Source organism: Atractosteus spatula, chromosome 9 (assembly GCF_055471065.1).
Source record: "Atractosteus spatula isolate fAtrSpa1 chromosome 9, fAtrSpa1.hap1, whole genome shotgun sequence".
Classification (NCBI taxonomy): Eukaryota; Metazoa; Chordata; class Actinopteri; order Semionotiformes; family Lepisosteidae; genus Atractosteus; species Atractosteus spatula.
In genome coordinates this window covers 51,167,567-51,187,553 of record NC_142714.1, presented here as the reverse complement: position 1 = coordinate 51,187,553, position 19,987 = coordinate 51,167,567, and the positions used below count along the sequence as shown (strand labels likewise).

The following is a 19,987-nucleotide window of genomic DNA, read 5'->3' as shown; positions in this document are numbered from 1 at the left end:
AGTGTGGCGTTTGACGTTTTCTTGACTTTGTAATTCATTTGCATAAAACCTGTCAAAGTTAAGAGTCCTGTGTAGACGATCTGGATGCACAGCGGCTGTCAGAGAGTGAAGTATTTCCTAACTGTACTGTCAGAAGAGAGATTTTTGATTGCTCAGGAAAAGCTGGGGCACTAATCTGGGCCCCAGCCCAGCTGCACTAGAAGGAAGTAAGACTCTTCCAGAGGCTGTCCTCAGCACCTGGAAGTCCAGGCTGTGAGCTCTACTGTAGTCTCCTCAGACGGAGGCAGGCTGGCTGGTGGTCTCCCCTGCCGTCGTTGGGCTACAATCGGAGAGCAGATTTAACCAGGCCTCTTGTTTCCGGAGTCCTGGTGAGTGCTGTCCACTTACTCAGCTCTAAGCAAATGCTCCCACCTCCAATGCAAAAGGGTCAGTGGTGGTTCAGCTTTGTCAAAGGTGTTTTAAACCCACAAAGAGGAAACAAAGCCACTTGGAAAAGTGCTTTTACACATCAAGCAGTCGTCTCTTTTGTGACCCTGCTTGGGCACTGTGACTGACCTCTGTCCTAGTGTCTCTGTTAACTCGCAACCCTGAATGACTCCATGTGCCTGTAAGTTAGAAGCAGGAGCGTGTTGAACATACGCCCATGGCTTTCTCAGTTGAATCAGGCTGTTTTTAAAGTAAAACATAAACTGGCGTTATTTCTGAAGTCTGTTTTTCAACCCAACAGCACCAGTCTTAGTGTTGAAAAGAGCTGCACATGTAGAAATACCCTGTGATGTGATTCTGTTGCGGGCTCTGTCAGACACTCACAAAGGGACTTTCAGATCCCTTCTCTCTGGCTGGCCGAAGGACTTCACCCTCCAGCGTTTCCTCCTTGCTATGACAATGATTAACCCTCTGACTAGCTTAGGAACAGTTCAGGGCTGTAAATGTGAGTTCAAGCAGACAGAGGATGGGTTGGATTTTTCCCCTAGGAACGCTTCGCTGTTCTCCTCTGGAAAAATGAGACATACACTTCACTCTCTCCTGATTTGAATGCATGATCTGTCTTGAAAACAGTTGTTTGCATTGCAAAACAGGGCCAGTGGCCCTCAGCTGGCGATGTTCTGGGCAGGGCAGAGGCCTGGCAGTTCGTCTTGTGGTCCTAGAGATTCGGGGTTCCAGTGCTCACAACAGGAGAACCCATTGGGTTCCTTGTACTCCAGCACTCGGCACCGAGATGGAAGACTGCGCGTGCTTATGAACCGCGTAAAAAAAACCTGAAACTCAGGTGGTTGCTTCAGTGTGTTTCGTGTGCGTTCTTCCTGATTGTGGCCTGATGTAGCTTTAGGCTCGAGGACTACCTTGTTATTAGTGACATTGTTAGAAGTGCTTAAACTTGCGTCTTCATCTTTTTTTGTTTATAATCCAAGCCGGAACAGCCTCTTCAAAACCATGAATCATGACTCGACGCACTTGTAGACAAGGTAGCGTTTTTTAACAGGAAAGGAAGATATTATGCGTCAGCAATGCACTGCGCTGTAGATAAAATCTGAAACGCAGAGACGGAAGAAACGAGCTTCTGATCGTGTTCCAGTAGGGCTCAGGCACTGGCACTCAGAGGGGCGGGTGGCACAGTGCAGTACAGGACTTTAACCTGCCAGGCTCGTGTGGCACTCGGAGACGTGCGTGCCAGTCTGCTTAGGGGGGATTAAGCCACTTCTGATCCTGTAAAGAGAGCGGGAGCCTCTGATTCCTCACATGCTGGTGACATTCTGCTCTGGGCATCTGGAATGAGGTAGCAGGATGCCAGCACTGGTCTACAAATGGTGGGGGGGGGGGGGTATTGTTGTTGTACTATGCTGGGCGTTTGAGGTCAGGCTGTGCCAGGAGCTGTGGAGATAAAGTGTCCTTTCTTTATCTCCCTGTCTGGAGCCTCCTAATAGATGAGCTGCATAATAATTATTACTGGTGATGAGAGATGAGAGGGATTTGTCAGTGTCCTTCACTTAGACGGATGATTGTCAGACACTGGGTAAAGAGTACGCGTGGAGCCCGGTAGGTAGCGGTCCAGTTGCAGGCTTGCTAAGTGTTGAAAATGCCAGCCCTCCTTGTCCAGACTGGAGAAAGCAGCCCGGTGTCATCAGAAGTGCAGGTTGTTGTCAGTTCGGTTACACTTGATGCGAAACGCCTCTAAAGCTCAGTGGGAGCTCATTTGTTGTGTCTGGCGTCCGCGTGTTTTTCGGAGCCTGTTTGGGAACGTTGCGCTGCGGCGTTCCCGGATTAGGAACAGGCGGGGGGAGTGGCGGAGCTGGGCAGGGACGTGCTGGCCTTCAGGTGGAGGCCGTTGTCCTCGGGGATGTTGATTTGTGGGAGATTGGGAGATAAGGGAATGAGGAGAGGGGTCGCAGCCCGAGCCAAGAACAGTGCAAAGGACCGATTGACGGCTGAGGGTAGGTTTCCGCAAAAGTGCTTCCTAGAGAAGCAAGCTGGGCTTTATTACGCCCTGGAAATGCTTTAATATCATACTAGTTCAGGCAGCCCTAGGGAGTGGCCCCTGAAACTTTGCTTTGCTGGGGGTTTCTGCTGCCTCAAGGGGGAACCCAAGCGTCTCCAGACGGGTACCGGGGCCCTCTGCTGGAAAGCCTGGCCCAGAAAAGAGCTCCCACCGCCGACTGCTGCCTCCAGCTGCAGGGGTTCGAGGAGCTGCTGAGCGGTCTTCACGCAGATTTCGAACTCCACGGGAGAGCTCCTACGTACTACAGGAGTCCCAGTATAAAAGGCTAACTGCTGGAGGTGCAGCTGCAAAACCACACCTTGTGGGTCTTGGGTTCTTGACCACCGCTGTCCCCCAAGTCCATCGGAAGCTGCCGACTGGAATAAAGAGGTTATCTGTCTTGTCTGTCCCCATCCTGTAGCACCGCCCTGCAGCCTGATCTCATCAGATCTCAAGCCTAGAAAGGCCAGACCTGGTCGGTATTGGGATACTCCTAAGGATAAGCAGGTTGCTGCTGGACCAGTAGGGGGAGCTCAACCCTCTGGAGCAGAATATCCAAACCAGTGCCGCAGCATGGTGACTGTGGACACTGTGCTGCAGGAGGTGTTGTCCTTCTGATGACACAGGGAGCTGGGTGCCTTTCTGTGTGTGAAGTTCTTTGTGATCCATGCAAGGAATTATTATAAAGAACAGTAAGCAGTAACCAAGCAGAAATCAAAATGTCATCATCCCTAATGCATAACCTTACTGGACAGTGGGTTTAAACTGGTTGGAAGGAAGAGGCCTCAGGAAAATACACAGCCCTTTCAAATACAGGCTTTGTAGATTGAGACTGGTGGGTGGGGTGAATTTAGGCACCTCTGTAATTCTGTCGGCTGGTTTGTTGTGCAATCCTAAATTCCGCATGGGTGCAGTACGTGACACAATTCGGAAATAAGACCTAGTAATGCTGACATCCGTGTAGGCACCTTTGCTTCAAGGTTCCTGACTGACCTGAAACTCGGGGGCTGTGGTATTTGTACAGCAGGGCGGGTGCCGGTGAAGAGATCTTCCTCCAGTTGCGGTGCACACACCCTGCAGGAGCTGCTCGTACAGCAGTCCCCAGCGAGCGAATCCGCTGACCTTCCTGCGTGCTCGCCTGTTCTCTCACACCAGTGTCTGTCTTTCACACTGGCACTGCCAGGGAGGGCGGTGGGGGGCAGACTGGCGCAGCTTCTACCGAGAACACCGCAGCTCCCACCTGCGACAGACGCACGCGGGAAAGGTGTTCGGCCCAGCTGGTCCTCTGTTTAGTTAGTAGCTAATTGATCCCAGGATTTCATCCAGCTGTTTCTTAAAATAAGAACCCGGACATTGACTTCAACATCTCAGCTGGGTAACTTGGCGCCTCTTAATCTCGGATTTACATGCATTTCCCTGTAGTTTCCACTGGTGACCTCTAGCTGTTTTTCATTGCTGGTACTGAGGTTCACTGGGTTGACTTTGTATTTGCTGCGAGGATTTAAAATTCCTGGATCAGGTCCTCACGTAGGCTGTGCTGACGACTAGTGCAGGACAGTATTGAAGCCCCAGAATGTATCTGTTTGCTCTTCTCTGCCTGATCTGAATCTGACTCGGCAGCAATTTCGTTATTGTTATGAGGTGACCACAGTTACACGCAGTATTCTGAAAGAGCTCTTATGACTGCGTTTACAATATTAACTTAACATCCCTTGATTTAAATTATACACTTTTACCTATGCATCCCAACATTTTGTTTGCCTTTTTTATAACTTCCCTTAAAAGCTCTTCTTGTCTTGCCCCTTAAACCCTCCTAGAGATCTACAGTTCACCACTGTTCCTGGCCCAGGCACTCGCCTAACTGTCTGGTACCTGTGCTGAAATTCTAGCTCTTTCTATCTGCATTATTGCTGGTGTTTCCTCAGTACTGCCACAGTCGCAGGTTGTTGTGTGCTGTTGTGTTGGGGGTGTGATTTTACATTTTTAGCTACGAGGGTGTCGGAAGCACCACAATGTGTTAAATGTGCAGTAGCTCTTACTAAAAAAAGGCAAACAAACTGCTAGCACTTTGAAAATGCGTCGGACAATACGGTCGTGACAGTTCTTCTTTCCTCAGTCCCTGCAGCCCTCGTCAGCTGTGCTTTATTGAAGGCGGTGTAGCCTGGGCTCTGAGGTGGTCTTCCTTGGTCTGCTCATCTTCGCAAGGAAGGCTGAATTATTAACAGCAGTGCGTTTTCTACACGCCGGAATAAAACGCAGAGGAAATGGGAGCCGCTCGGAATGTTGAGTGGGAATAAAAGCAGGCTTTCGTACTGCACAACAGCACTGTGTGGTCTCTTACGTCTTGAGATCCTGAGCATTTTGATTGATTATCGAGTCCGGAGCTGGGAAGACCTGGGGCCGTGTTCATCCTGTTCTTCTTCCCTCTAGTTAGCTCTTATTCCCAAGAGCTGGGCTGCAGGGGCTTCCTGCAGGGTCCTTACTTATGTGCTGGTTCCTTGTTCAAGTTGGATGTGCTCTCTGTAATACATGCAGAGCTATTCATCCCATGACACCTTTGGAAAAGCGTCCTCTGGAATCTGTCACTGGAGAATGTTTATTTTTCCTGGACAGAATTGACAGCACTCCTTCCTCCTCTGTTCCAGAAATGGGAGCGAAGCACTTGTTGCGTACAGTGTCTGTGTGTTACAGTGCACATCGTCTGATTTAATGTACCTTATGGTATTGTTTCCCTGGGCTGCTTTTCCAAAATAGGCTGCTGCCAGTTAGACCAGAATTCAGAAGTTGTGTGCTCTGTTTTTCTAAAACACCGGGTGCGTTAGGTTTTCTAGTGGCCATAGCTGATATACCAGGGAGCGCTGTCAGTCTCTTCGAGCGTGTGGTTTAGTATGCCTAGGAGTTACATCCTTACAGCTGTTAGGAAATGCATAAACATTAGGTACTATCCTGTACAATCTGCACTTAACGCGCACACACACACAGCTTTTCTTCCTTATAAAAAAAGTTCAAATGTCGTAAAAAAAAAAAAGAGAAGAGAAGTCAATTCCTCATAGAAGACCATGTGAGAAAAGATTCTCGGCAAAGCTGTTACGAGGGCCCAGCTTGTAAGAGTGAAAACGACTTCTTAAGTGAAAACAGAGGTAGGAATTGCGACATCTCCTATGAACGAAAAGTCATCGGGGGGTTTCTGCTGATTACCGTATTTCAGCTTTTGACCACTCGTGGCTAAGAGCTTCTCGATCTCTGCAGGTTGTAACAGCCACATACGCAGCACAGACGGCGCGCGCACTGGCCCCTCTGAGCTCTTGCAGGAATGTAGAGGAGGTTTTTCTCTTCCTTGACCATACAGGGAGGAACAATACTCCCTGGTAAGCTAGAGAAAGGAGCGAAGGCATGTTGGTATTTCCAGAAGAGGTCTAATTCCTTTAACTGCTCAGCAACCGCAGGATGGCTGGCTTTCTGCCGTCTGGTCGCTGCAAGAGAGAGAGCAATGCGGGCCTTTCTGGCGTGTGTCTGCCGGGGGGAGCTTGATGAAAACAGGGAGTGTTTTCCCACATGCTGTGCCTTTGCCTTCGCAGAAGTTCAGTCTGCATCATGCAGGAAGTCTGCGTCCAGAGCTCCAGGGCAGCTGTGGCTTTGGAGCGAGCCAGGGTTCAGGCCAAGAGCGCTAAACAATAACCAGGGGCAGTTCCCCTCTGTGTCCTGTTTGTACTCAGTGTTTGCTCCTGGTGCGCCCGTCCGCTGAAAGGCCTTTAACGGGAGCGCCTGCTGTGAAATCTGTGGAAAGGTGGATAAAAGTGGGGAAAAAGCTTCAGGTCAGGGGGCATTTGATCTCCGGGAACAAGATGTTTTTATCTTGGCGTCGCTGGATAAAACACTAAGAAGATGAAAATGGATGGAAGAATGGGTGGAACGTTTTTATTGAATTTTTGTCTACAGTAGCAACACAGGTCAAACAGGATTCAAGTCCCAAACGCAGAGACATGTAGTTAAACAAGCCCTGACCCCCCTGGATACATGCTGACACAGTATGTCGTTCCAGAAGATGGACTATAATCTAGGAATATTGACTGAGTAGGAGGCCTGGGGTTGTTGGTGTGGTTACACCAGTTTAATCGCATTGCACATCAATTACAAATTACCCAAAGGGCGCTAAGAGCTTTCAGGACTCATTTCCATCTGGAAGTGTTTATTCCATATTGTGTTAATTCTGCATAACTGCGTAACTCAGCCAGAATTCTTTGGACTTTTTTCAGCCCAGCACCAGGCAGAGAAGGTCCTGGTGTCTAAAGTTGCTTTAACTCCATGAGAAACAGGGGGTAATGATAAATAAGCGAGACCAGTAACTTTCATCAGTGTCCTCATTGGAAAGCAAGCTAAGATAGGTGCTATTCCAAACGACCTTAGCCGGTACATTCCCACTTCCTGAACAACTTGACTGGTTCATTGGTCTCAGTCTTTTAATTAAACTGTGTTCCTGTCATAAACACCTGTTGTCTCTTCATTCATTCTTTGCACACCACTTCAGAATGCGTGATTTGTTCGAGTAATATAAAATGAGTGTTTTCATACGAGATGGAGACTTTTCTTAATTTTTTTAACCCCAGCTATAAAGTGTGTCAATTAAGCCACAAAAGCATTTACTAATGCCTGTTATTAGCTGCAGTTGTAATTCAGGGATGATGTCAAATACCCCCTAAGACTGGTGACGGATTGAAAATATGAGCAGAAGTTTGTCAGATGAGCGATGTCTAAGTTTAGGAAAGATAAGATGGTGTGCTAGTTATCAGGAACTAGACTACCGTCCAGCTCGTCCAGTTCTCTAGTCTTGTTATCTTTTAGTAGAAATAGGCAGCAGAGGACTCATTTCAGATGATGATAAAGAAATCTGTATAAATGCCAGGTTAATGCCAACTTGTCTGAGCTGTAGCAGCAATGATATCAGCCTTGTAATCAGAGCAGATTACAAGGCATTGTCCTGTGGCATCCCATAGGTGGGCAGGACTGAGCAGAGCTGGGCTTTTTTTATCATTTCTGCTAGGTAAGACACAACTGATGTATTTATCTTTGTTTGATCTGCTGAGCAAGTAAGATGCGTGTAGGAGTTTAGCCGTCTGACGCGCAATCAGTTAATCGCTGCCTTCCCCCCGCAGTTCGGCAGGGACGAGAGGCGAGTGGACAGCAGGACGATACACGTCGGCCCCGGGCCTTGGTCCAACACGGAGGCCTTCGTTCCAGCCAAGTTCTGCGACAACAGGATCGTCTCCTCCAAGGTAGGACACAGGCCAGGGGGGGGAGAGTGGGACGCCGGGGGGGGAGTGGGACTCTGGGGGGGGGGAGTGGGCCAGTGGGAGAGGGGGGATGTGCCTTTCCTCACCAGAGCTAGAACAAAGCGGGCCGCCCACAAAGACGTCCAGTTCCAGAGTTCAGGGAAAACATCCTTCCAAAAAAAACAACGCACTTTATCTTGCCTTGCTCTCACTGCCTCCTTGTGCCTTGAAAAGAGAATAACACAAGAAAGGTTACAAAAGAGAGGAGGCCAGCTGCCTTATTTGTTTGCCGGTTGAAAATTAACCCAAGAATTTTGTCCAGCCGTTTCCTGAAAGAAGCCCAAGTTTCGGCTTCGACCATGTTTTAAAGTGCTGCAGCTCTGGAGCTCCTCAGTGGTGATGGTGCTGTTCCGTTCGGGTTCAGGGTGGCCACAGCCTTTGCTTCCCAGCTCCTCTCTGGAGAGGAGGCTGGCGGTGTAGACCATTCAAATAAAAAAAAAAGCTAAAACTGCAGGTAGTTGTGAATGGTGAATATTTAAATAGATAAATGGGGGTTATCTATGTATGCCCTGTCAGAGCTGCTGTGTAACAGTGTCAGAGTTCAGTTCAGCCTCTATAGAAGTGCCCCCACCCTCCCCTCCCCACCAGACAAGATCAGCGCAGTGTGTGTGGGTGGGGGGGGCTGGGGGATTTACCGCAGTCCTGCAGGAGGATGGAGGTTTCTGCCGTCGATCTCCAATCAATGCCCCTGCTGCGAGGCTGTTTAAAAACTTAATTACTCCCCAGCAGGTTTGAATCACAGGGGCCTTTTATTGCCTGTGTTAGGGTTTTTCTCCGCTCTTTGTTTCTCAGTTCTGCATTCAGGCACACTTTTCTCTAATTCCAGCATTTTATCAGTCGGCGTGCTATCTGATGTGAAGTCTAGACCACTTTCTCTCTCGCTTCAAATTCACACTCAAGTGCAAGAAGTGCTTTATGACAGTTGGTCTTTGGTTATCAGCATGGAGTCAGCAGTTGTAAAAGACAACACAGAAACAAGTTTGAAACCAGTGGTTCTTTCTGCTGAAAGTATTCAGCTTGAATTCTACAGACAGTCCTTTGTTAGCACCAGCCTTAACTTCAGAGCTTGTGGTCAGGTTGGAGGAGATAAAATTGACCTCTTTCGCTGACAGAGTCACGCCCCTGCAACAGCTGCTGCGAGCTAGATAAAGTAATCTACCCCCCACTCAAGCCTGTTTGAATTAAGTTGATAAAGTTGCTAATCCAAATCAATTAAATTAAATACCTGAGACTCTGAAAAGGCTGGCCAACAGATCAGAAACAGTGTGGAAAGAAAATCCATTTCTGGCTTTTGTTGCGAGTTTTGTTTTCACTCCTGATCTCTTGTGTATATATTCCCGAACCCTTGCCTAAGAGCAGAAATCTTATGAACAATATCTTGTTTATTTCTTGAGCAAAGAGCAGGAGGAGGAGTGTCTCCTAGCCCAAGGAGACTCTGGCTTGAAAGCCTCAGTTTTCCACTGACCCTGTTGTGTTGTGTGTTTTGCAGTACACCATCTGGAACTTCCTTCCCAAGAATTTGTTTGAACAGTTCAGACGAATCGCCAATTTCTACTTCCTCATTATATTTCTGGTGCAGGTGAGTTTCGAATGTGAATGTTCCTTGGAAGGATTTGTGAAAACAAATCTGACCTAATCAACATTGCCATTTTATATAAGCCTGTCCTTAAAAGAAGGGAGAGGAGAGTGTGGATTTTTCTGTTACATTTCTGCAGACCTTACAGAACATCGCTCGCCCGGATCTCTGCAACACTTGTAAAACTCGTTTCATGTCTGCTTTAAAAACAGCCCTGACGTTACAGAGAGAAAACTAAAGGAGAATTTGTTTTTGCTGTTTTCCCACAAACCAGATGTACAAAGCAAAAAAAAAATTTAAAAAACTACTTGCAGCACATCTCTTGGGAATCCTGTATTCTTTCTGCGACTGCTTTTTCTCTGAACTAGGGGGGAAGGGAAGTTCAGCTTCGGGAATCTATAAAAGAAAAACTGTCTAGTTGTGTCCAGGGTATTTCCGTCTCTTGTGGGGTTTTTTTTTGGCGGAGATGGGCGTGTTGTGAACGGCAGGCCTAAGACAACCTTGGCCGCGCAGTCAAACAGGTTAGACCGGCAACCGCGGTAAAAAACAGTAGTTTGTGATTTCAGTTTTGCTTGTGTGTGTGTGTTACTATAAGGCTGGAGTTTCTATAATGCAACCCCGGTCTTTACATGAACTTCATTCCAAAGTTTTAAAGTAATGCCCTTGTTTACAGCAGCCCAGCTGTTTGACATTTTGTGAACTCGCCGCCGCGCAAGTGTGTTCAGTGGGGTCGCTCATGGTGTTTGTCGATGCTGCCATTTAGCTGGCTTCTCTCCGCGCTGAGGAATTTCTCAAGTGAGGTTTTCATAAACGAACCGCGCAGCTCTGACAGCCGTCTGTGGGCTCGCACACTCCAGAGCTGGTCCCGCGTTCAGACATGCTTGTGTGTTGCTTGGCGATACAAAAAATGTAAATCCAACTCCATAATAAACAAATTGTCTTGGGTTTTTTTTAACAAGACCCCCGCTATTGACACCCCACTGATGCAGAGTGGGCTGGATGGAAAGTCTTCGTCACTTTCCACTGTCCTATTGAGCGGAGATCCCGAGTCGTAGCGATCCCGTCGGAATCATACTCTGAATTCGTCGCCCGCAGATGAGCGCGGCATGAAAAGACGACGCTCTGTGTAGCAGCTCGGAACTGCCAGGGACAAACTGACTGCTCCTGTGAGCGGGCGCTGCTGGGCGCGTGGCGTGGACTCCTCCTGGGAGGCTCCCGCTCAAGAATCGACCTCCAAGAGCTTGAGCCAGCAGGACCCGCAGAGCGAGATCGTCCCTCCTCGTCGGAGCGGTTTATGAGATCGGAGTGACGCCACGGGCGGAGCCCAGCCCGAGCTGGTGCTGAAGAAGAGCCGGTCACCTGGGTCTGTTCTGTCATTGATGTAGGGCGGTTGAAGACTTTCTCCCTGTTCCTGTTTCTGAACGTATCCCCCCCCACCGCGTTTGCTATGCTGGTTATTGGTGAGAGAGAGATGCCTGTTTATCAGTGAGGCGTTCTTCTTTCTGTGTGAAGATTTAAATAAAGCCTTGTGAGCTCAAGATCTATATTCCCTTACATTTCAGGGTATTTTTGTTTTGAGAGAAACGAAACGTTTTCGGTCTCCCCAGTGTCTTGGCTCTTGAGAAAGCAGCGATATTGCACTCCCTGCCCCTTGCTGGCTGACCTCACTGCTGTGTACGCTTTTCAGCCTTGTTAACCGTTTGCTGGGATTTGAGACCCCTGGGTGTCTAAGTCATGAGTATCAACAGGAAAAACAGGTCGCAGATCACACTGTCTGTATCGGGGTCACCTGAACTGAAAGAGTTCCATACAACTAGCCAGCCTGCTTTAAAATGGTGAAAGAAACTTCCACAAATGCTTTGGTAGAAATCTGCGTGGGTCCTAATGCCCCAGTATAGTGACGGGGACGCTATACTGTAAAAAAGGTGCCGTCCCTCAGATGAGATGTAAAACCGAGGTCCTGACTCTCTGTGGTCATTAAAAATCCCAGGGAGTTTCTTGAAAAGAGTAGGGGTGTTACCCCGGTGTCCTGGCCAAATTTCCCCCTGGCCTTTACCAATCATGGCCTCCTAATGATCCCCGTCTTTGAACTGGCTTCATCACTCTGCTCTCCTCCCCACTGAGAGCTGGTGTGTGGGGAGAGGACTGGTGCACCATGGCTGCTGTCCATGTGATGAGCAGGCTGGTGCTCTCTGCTGCTCGGGCTCGTGGGAAAGTGTGTGGTGGGTGGGGGGGGAGCGGCTCTAACTGACAGCCTGTGAGCTTTTGGTTTTTGTCTCGGGGGAGGAGACGTTTAATATACCAATCAAAGATTTCATGAGCTGAAGCAGCAGCTGCTGGGGAAATACCTGACTACCCAACTGCTCAAGTTATTTGTGTTCTTAGTTTCATTTTTGGTGGACTTGACTTTTATTTGCTCGTGTGCAGTTCTGCTTCTCAGGATATGTGCTTGCTACTGTAGCCGGCTCTCCCAGAGGGCCCGGGATCGTTCAATGTGCAGGCCCCGTGCTTTCGGTTTGATTGAGACACGCGCCGGGCGGCTCCCAGCCCGCCAGGTCAGCCAGCCCCATAACAACCGGTTTACAGGCTGTGTGTGGGACACTTGTTCATGGGGCTGCAGATATACGCACAATCCAAGTATTTGGGGGATTTGAGATGGTGTTCCTAGGGTTTTCTGGCCACTCTGTTCTGAAATGTCTATATTTATGTTAACCATACTGCTGGAGCTTTGGAAAAGGTAAACTTGGCCTGTTTGTACTGTCAGCACCATGACAAAATCTGAAAGTTTTTCTAGGGTTGGTGGTTACGTGCAAAAAATATCAGGAGTTTTTTCACAAGCTTCCTCTGGACAGTGCTTTCCTCCCTTGAGCGTGGGCAGGGATATCAGTGCCTTGTCACAGCACACTGGTGTCCGGTGCAGCAGTCAAACGCTTAGTGTGCTGCCTGACTGAGGCTGCTCCCCTTGTCTCTGACTCGCCATGCTCCGCTCTTGTCCTGCAGGTGATTGTGGACACGCCCACCAGCCCGGTGACCAGTGGGCTGCCTCTGTTCTTCGTCATTACAGTGACCGCCATCAAACAGGTGAGCGCTGTCCCGTCGTCCCCACGGCCAGCCCCCACGGTGCTGAGGGCAGCCTTGACACCTGCCTCGCGCAGCCCCGCTCAGGGCTTCGTCCAGCTGACAGCAGGCGAGCTGCACACCTCAATAAGACCAGCCCCCCACCCCACACAGGCCGAGTTCTCCACTGTTAAAACTATGAGCAGTCAGTCCTGCTGCAGTAACCTCAGATTACCTTGGCAACTGGGTAGAAGGGCGAACAGTGGGTTCTGTCTTGGGGAACAATTCCTCTTTGTTAGGCTGAAAGAACAGCGCTTGTTCCGGCCTCCGCTGTTTGGATTAGCCCTCAAGGTCGTGTTTCGGAAGCAGCCTGTGTCCAAGGCGTCCGTGCAATGGCTATTCCCCCCTCTCGAGTCTTGGAATGTGATCCCCGAGGTGCTGCGCGGAGTCGGGTTCGAGGCCCGGCTGAGGGTGGTGCCTTTCTGTGCAGGGCTACGAAGACTGGCTGAGACACAAGGCCGACAACGAGGTGAACAAGTACCGGGTGACGGTGCTGGTGAAGGGCAGCAGGGTGCGCACGGAGAGCCAGAGGATCAAGGTGAGGCCCATGCCCGTTCGCTTCGGCCGCTCTCTCCGGGGGGGGACGCCCGGCCCTGGAGTCACTTTGCGCTCTGCCGACCGTCCCCGCAGGTGGGGGACATCGTGGAGGTGAGGGAGGACGAGACCTTCCCCTGCGACCTGGTCCTGCTGCAGTCCAGCCGCGAAGACGAGACCTGCTTCGTCACCACCGCCAGCCTGGACGGCGAGTCCAACCACAAGGTACCGCCTCCTGCTGGCCACAGAGGCAGCGCTGGTCCCTAAAGGTATAAGAACAGGAGGCACTTCTCTACCCAATGGGTGTGAGAGTGTGGAACAAGCTTGCCCGCCAAGAAAGAGCTGGACGGGTTCCTTGGATCAGTTACTGTAGCCACTATCGATCTTATGTGCTGAATGGCCTCCACTCGTTGGTATCTTTTCTTATGTAGTATTCCTCTTCCATATAATAGAGAGCTGTTGACAACCCTGTCTGAATAAACGCATAACAGCAGCTGGCACAGAGGTCACTGGGTAAAGAGCCTGACTCCATGGCCTTGTTGTGTATGGCCCTGTTGCACTGTTCAATCTGGGGTTTTTTCCTCTTTTTAATTAATACATCTGCCTGATGCTTTTATTAAAAGCAGCTTCAAATTGTACCCATGAATGCAGAACTGCCCCTTGTTTTATTTCCCCACTCTCAATTCTCCCCTTCTCCTGCCCCCACTCCTCCCCGGCGCCCCCTGCAGACACACTTCATAGTGCCCGACACAGAGAAGGACCTGGACTCCCTCTGCGCCATTATTGAGTGTGAGCAGCCTCAGCCAGACCTCTACAAGTAAGGAGGGAGTGTGTTTGCACGTCTCTGTCCTTCCTGTGTGCGTGGTTTGTGTCTGCGTGTTCTTCACTTGTGCGTAGGGTGTGTCTTTGTGTGCATGTGTCTGTTATTTGCGTGTGCATGTCTTGTGTGCGTCTGTGTGTGTTTTTCCCCTGTGCGTGGTGGGAGTGTGTGCGTCTGTGGTTTTTCACCTGTGCATGTGTGCGCACCAGTGTCTCATCATGTCACCCTGTGCTGATGAATGTTCCAGTGGTTTTGAGACGCGTGAACATGTCTGCTCCTGGACTTGTTTGATCAAGGCCTCTGTACTGCATGTTGTTTATCTGAAAGTTTTTCAGGACTGTAGTGGTTCCTTTTCCACATGTATTTAGCTAAAACACAATGATGATGGTGATATGGAGGTCAGGCTTCATTAAATAAACTTGGGGTCGGCTAGCCACCTCCCTTGAAAGTGTTATTTATAAAGGGCGTGACACCCCGTGGCTTAATCCCATGAACTGTTCAGGAAGGAGATCTTTGTACTTTGTGGGTGTTTGAAGTGAGAGAAAAATGTGCTGTGACGTTCACAATTTATCTAGTTTTCTGTTTCGTTCCGAATCACCGTGAACAATAATTGTTCTGTTGTTCAGAGTGCCTTCAGCAGCAGCAGTGAGTGAGCAGCTGGCCCCCCAGCTGCGCCTCTGCCACTGGGGGTTTGGCGCCACCTTGTGGTTCTTCCTTTATAGCCACACCTCGGTGTGTCAGGGCGCTGATCTTTCTTGAGCAAAAATAAAAAAGGCCTGTTTAGCGTGCGGGTTTGAGTTGTGAAGTTCCTTGCGTCGCACTTGGCCGTCACCTCCTCACAGCTCTGTCAGGGGGTTCCAGTAAGCCGCTGATGGGAAGGAAAAAACTGCCTGCAGCAGCTGGCAACACTGCGTGGAGTGCAGTGAGTGTTTAACAAGGGGGGCAGGCAGGCGGGTTGCCTGCTCTCTGTGCACTAGCAGCAGCCAAGGGGAATCGGTAACCCACTGGCTTTCAAGAAGCTAAAGGTTTGGGCGCAGGAAGGAGTGGAATCGGAACTGGTCGAACTCGTAACATCCCGTGTTAAGATTAGATTCCCTCCCGAGACGTCACTAATACTCATTGTACCAAAAACGCCAAAATTGCAAAGCGGAAAATGGAAGTGTCCGATTGGCTGAAGTCCTTTGTGATGTGCAAGACCTCGTGCGAGTGGAAAAGCGAGTTCCCATGGGTTGATTGCCACTGATTCTCTTTAACGCCCTGCCTCTCTGTGCTGGTTCGCAGGTTTGTGGGGCGGATGCACATCCGTAAAGCGGGCAAGGAGTCTGCCGTCAGGTGAGTTCTGCCGTTCTGCTGAGCTCGGCCCGAAAGTGCAGTCGAGTAGCCTGGGACCCGCAGCATCGTAGGCTGCTGTTCCTGCATCACAGGCAGCAGTGTTGTTCCTCATCTGCGCGCCTTCCCCCCTGAATTGTGTTAAAACTATTATTTTATTGATCTGTAGCCTGTAGCTGTTTTAAAGAAATCTAGCCTGGCAGAAATGTCCAATGTCCCGAGCCCTGAAAAAGGAGAATGCACAGTCTTTTACTGTCAGACCGTCCTGGCGTTCTCCTCTGCAGCACACAAAGCCATAAGAAATGAAGTTATCTTGTTCTCGGAGAGATTAAGAGAACTCTGTGCGCTGAAAGGAAAGCGCTTTTCGCTGCTCTTTTGTGTTCCTGCCGTCAGTCCTGGGTGGTGAGTAACTGGGAGTGTGCAGCGCACAGTTTGTCATGGTGGCTGGTGAGTGGCTTTTGGTTTTTGTCTTTTTTTAGGTCTTTAGGACCCGAGAACCTGCTTCTAAAAGGCGCCACCTTGAAAAACACCAAGAAAATTTATGGTAGGTCCAGACGGGCTGAGAGCTCATCTTTGCAGCGCAGGTTTTGTGAAGTTCAGCCCAGTTTCAGCTCTGTCCTGCTGCACTGAAATTATGTGGTTCAGCCTCCCAAACAGTGCAAGCAGCAGTGAACTCTGAGTCACATTTTCAAACAGAGGTACCTGCCTCAAATGTAGCAGCTTCTCCAAGGCAGAAGTGAACTTCAGTCTCCTGTAGACATAAGACTGAATAAGAGAGGCTATCCGTTGGTGATAGCAAGGAGTATCTGTATGTGGTTTGCTGGGATTTCTCAGTTTAAAGCACCAAATGGTCCTGTGTAGAACATAAGAAAGATTTCAAACCAGAGATGGCTTTTCAAACCACTATTATCTGGTTGCCGACAGCTTCATTGTCTATGAATTTCATCAAGCCCTTAAAGTATAGCACAGTGTCAACCTCAACAGCATGGTCAGGGAGTTTTGTACCAGACCCCTACAATCCTCAGAGTACAGTGCCTCCTCCTTTCCACTGAATCGTTGCTTATCTTGGAAAATAGGGTCAGATGTCCTGCATTTTAAATAGAAGTCTGTTGGATAGGAGTGGGTGTTTTACAACTGTTCCCTGAAGGAAGCCGGGGCATGAGCTTCTACCACATAGCTGGGTAGCCTGTCCCACTCTCCCACAATGCACTGCAGCATCAAGTGTTTTAAAAGCACTTCCTAAAATTCAGCGATTCGTGGGTAGACCACCTGGGAGGGGGAACTGTTGACCTTCAAGGTTTGTGAGTTTGATGATTTGTATAGTTTAGCTTGGCACAGTGAGGACCGAGGGAGGTGTGTCCCCATGGATTTAGGATGTTGAATTCAATGCCCTGTGATCTTGAGATTCCCTCTCGCCCGCAGGCGTGGCCGTTTACACGGGCATGGAGACCAAGATGGCTCTGAACTACCAGGGGAAGTCCCAGAAGCGCTCGGCGGTAGAGAAGTAAGTGGGGCTTGGCCTTCTCCCGGGTTCGAGTGCGCTGGATTGCCCAAAGGAGAGCGCCTCGGTGACCCGGCTGCCGTTGCTTGTCCTCGCTCCCGGCAGGTCGATCAACGCCTTCCTGATCGTGTACCTGTTCATCCTGATCGGCAAGGCGCTGGTGTGCACCACGCTGAAGTACGTGTGGCAGAACGAGATTTCCAACGACGAGCCCTGGTACAACCTCAAGACGCGGAAGGAGAAAGAGGCTAACGTGGTAAGGCCCCGCCCCCGCCCCAGCACCGGTGTGGCGTAGGGAAGGACCATCCCCTCGGTCTCCACACCCTCTGTTGCGATGACGATGTACGCTAACGTCACGAAAGCACAACTTTACTTTCCTGCATATGAAGCTGTTAGACTTCAACTTCATCCTACAGTGAGAATTCACAGCTGAGAGAGGCCAGTGCAAGCATCCTTATTATAAAAGAAAAGATACGATATTACATAGTATACTATTGTATCATGTCTTTAGAATCTACTATATCATATATAAAGTACTATAATTTACAATATTTTCAATATAAATAGTTACTAGTTAAATAAAAGCCTTTCTGAAGAAGACGATTTTGAGCCTGGATCTGAATGCTCCCTGATATTTTTGGGGGTACAATTCCAGAGCTTATGGGCGCAGCAAGAGAAAGACCTGTCACCCCTAGAGTGTAAATAAGCTTAGACTGCCCTGTAAAAGGGCTGACTTCAACACTGACTGAAAATAAATCAAGTTTAAAAAAATAGTTAATTTTTAATATGGAAATATTAATATATATTAACAGTAACTTAATAAGAAGTGGTTTGTTTCTGATGTTGTGTGAGAGAAGGGGAAAACAGCACAGGAGTGAGCCCCCTGAGCTCAAGAAGCAAAATGTTTTGTGTCCCACAGAACTCCTCCTCCTCCTCCTCCTCCACCTCCCTCCCCTTTTCCCCAGGAGACAGAAATACTGCAAGCTCACCCCCACCTGACGGGCACATCTGTAAAAAATAAAAATGTTTGTAAAGATTAAAAATAGGAGGTTTTCTGCCGAAAAGTCAGTAAAACAAAACTGCAGGGTTGGCAGGCCCTGGAAGTGCCCTAGTTATTGTCTCTCGGGGGCTTTCAAGACGTGCCACTGGGCAGCGGACGGTGCTGATGGTAAAGACAGGCCGCAGTGTGGCCTGCAGGCTGGGAGTACTGTCATCTTGTCCACGTTTGCTGTCACTGGCCTCACTCTGACTGGACCTCGTCTGTGTGTTTCTCAGTACCTGAAGATGTTCACAGACTTCCTGTCGTTCATGGTCCTGTTCAACTTCATCATCCCGGTGTCCATGTACGTGACGGTCGAGATGCAGAAGTTCCTGGGCTCGTTATTCATCTCCTGGGACAAGGACTTCTTTGACCCCGAAATCAAGGAGGGAGCCCTGGTCAACACTTCTGACCTCAACGAGGAGCTGGGGCAGGTGAGGTGGGGGGGAGGGGTGCTGTTGTTCGTGTCTCTAGCGTTAGAATAAATCAAGTCCTGCACTTCATTTCATTATCCTCAACATCACACCAATCAACAAGAAGAGGAAAAAAACTGACTGGCAGGACTATATCTTCTTTATCAAATGTCAACAAGATGAACCTTTTAATGACGTCTGTGAGCGTGTCACTTCATGTCCGATGTGTGGTTAGCTTCCTCTGACAGTGCGCGCCTGTCTTCTGCCTGCCTGCAGGTGGAGTACGTGTTCACAGACAAGACGGGCACACTGACTCAGAACAACATGGAGTTCATTGAGTGCTGCATCGACGGGTTCCAGTACAACTACCGGGACTCAAGAACCGAGCTGGACGGGTTCTGTACCACTGATGGGCCCGTCAGTAAGCTGTTTGAAAAGGCGGGCAAGGTAAGGATTGTGGGGAAAGGTTGCTTTTCTGTTACAGGCGGTCAGAGCTTGATGCCTACTACCTCGTAATTTCAAATGATCACTGGAGTGTACAAATAACCTATTGCATTGTGCAATTGTGGCACGTAGCAGCTACCGAGAGCTTAGCTGTAACTGTGGGTTTGGAGTTTGTTACAGGGTCCAGTGCTGCAGCATGAGCACAAACTTTGCTATGGGATCTAGACTTAATAAAATGTGAACAGAATCATGATAGCCATGAACACACTCACACATATCCTTAAACATAAAAAGAGAGTACCATTCAATTGATTCCACTGCTTAAAACCCAGAGTCAGCTCATCATAATGTACTGTAGGTATTGTACGGTAATTGTGCTAGCACGAGATTATAACATAAAATATAGGATTTACTCGTGATTAAGGGATACCGCATGGAATATTTTTTCCTTGATGGCAGCAATGCACTTTTGTAGTTTTGCCACTGTCCCATATGAAGCAGATCACAGTGCAGGGAGGAGAACAGCAAGACTCCGGCAGCCCTAGAGCAGCTCAGGTCCTCTCAGAGCGATCTCGCTGCGGGCGGAAATCCGCGCGTGTGCTTGGAGGTGAGAGGTGAAGACCCCCCGTCTCTCCCTTCCTGTGTGTCCAGGAGAAGGAGGAGCTCTTCCTGCGTGCGCTCTGCCTGTGCCACACCGTCCAGGTGAAGGAGTCCCTGCCGGTGGACGGAGTGGACACTGTGGACGGAGTGGACACGGTGGACGGGGACGCCTCCGGCCCGGAGGAGTGTGGCTACATTGCTTCCTCCCCTGACGAGGTGGCGCTGGTCAAGGGAGCGATGAAGTAAGGGAGGAGCAGAGCCGGATTTCTCCTGTCTAAACGCGTGCGGTTTTATTCGGTCGTCTCGGCCTTTGCCAGTGGAACACCAGGCCTCCCCGTGACATGCAGGTGTCTGATTCAGCCATCTCTCTAATTACATGAATCGACAAGAGACAAAGAGCAGCCCTGGAAGGAATAGCCTGAAAGGACCCGAGTGGCCTGAGCGCTTGGCAGTCTAGCAGCAAGGTCTTGATGCTGAGTGTTTGTCCTGGTCTTCTCGTCTCGCAGGTACGGCTTCGCGTTCCAGGGTCAGGAGGGCAAAATAATGAAAGTTCTGAACAGGAGCAACGATGTTGAGGAGTAAGTCAGCCCTGATGGGTTTCGGGGCTGAGGGTTTCCTGTGCGTCTCCTTCTCTTGAATCGCCTCTGTGGAGAGTCGGAGAGTTGGCTGTGAGAATGACATTCGGTCTCATCTCTCCTCGAGGTACGAACTCCTCCAGGTGCTGAACTTCGACCCGGTGCGCCGGCGCATGAGCGTGATCGTGAAATGCAGCGGAGGTTAGTGGTGGGCATTGAGCCTGAGCTCCCAT

At 49.5% G+C, this 19,987-nt stretch overlaps 1 protein-coding gene across 4 annotated transcripts in view; it reads left to right on the top strand.

Annotated features, from left to right (window-relative positions):
* atp11c (ATPase phospholipid transporting 11C (ATP11C blood group)) overlaps nucleotides 1-19,987 on the top strand; it is a 46,225-nt gene that overhangs the window by 10,193 nt on the left and 16,045 nt on the right. For all 4 annotated transcript variants that reach the window (XR_016091571.1, XR_016091570.1, XM_088925237.1 and 1 more), the window contains exons 2-16: nucleotides 7,630-7,749; nucleotides 9,296-9,385; nucleotides 12,383-12,463; nucleotides 12,930-13,037; nucleotides 13,130-13,258; nucleotides 13,762-13,850; nucleotides 15,135-15,185; nucleotides 15,662-15,726; nucleotides 16,605-16,686; nucleotides 16,789-16,939; nucleotides 17,959-18,156; nucleotides 18,412-18,582; nucleotides 19,231-19,421; nucleotides 19,686-19,757; nucleotides 19,882-19,955. Coding sequence is in view for 2 of the 4 variants with exons in the window: in XM_088925237.1 (XP_088781363.1) it covers nucleotides 7,630-7,749; nucleotides 9,296-9,385; nucleotides 12,383-12,463; nucleotides 12,930-13,037; nucleotides 13,130-13,258; nucleotides 13,762-13,850; nucleotides 15,135-15,185; nucleotides 15,662-15,726; nucleotides 16,605-16,686; nucleotides 16,789-16,939; nucleotides 17,959-18,156; nucleotides 18,412-18,582; nucleotides 19,231-19,421; nucleotides 19,686-19,757; nucleotides 19,882-19,955 (1,672 nt within the window). In the remaining 2 variants the exon portion in view is untranslated. The remainder of the gene's footprint in view (nucleotides 1-7,629; nucleotides 7,750-9,295; nucleotides 9,386-12,382; nucleotides 12,464-12,929; nucleotides 13,038-13,129; nucleotides 13,259-13,761; nucleotides 13,851-15,134; nucleotides 15,186-15,661; nucleotides 15,727-16,604; nucleotides 16,687-16,788; nucleotides 16,940-17,958; nucleotides 18,157-18,411; nucleotides 18,583-19,230; nucleotides 19,422-19,685; nucleotides 19,758-19,881; nucleotides 19,956-19,987) is intronic.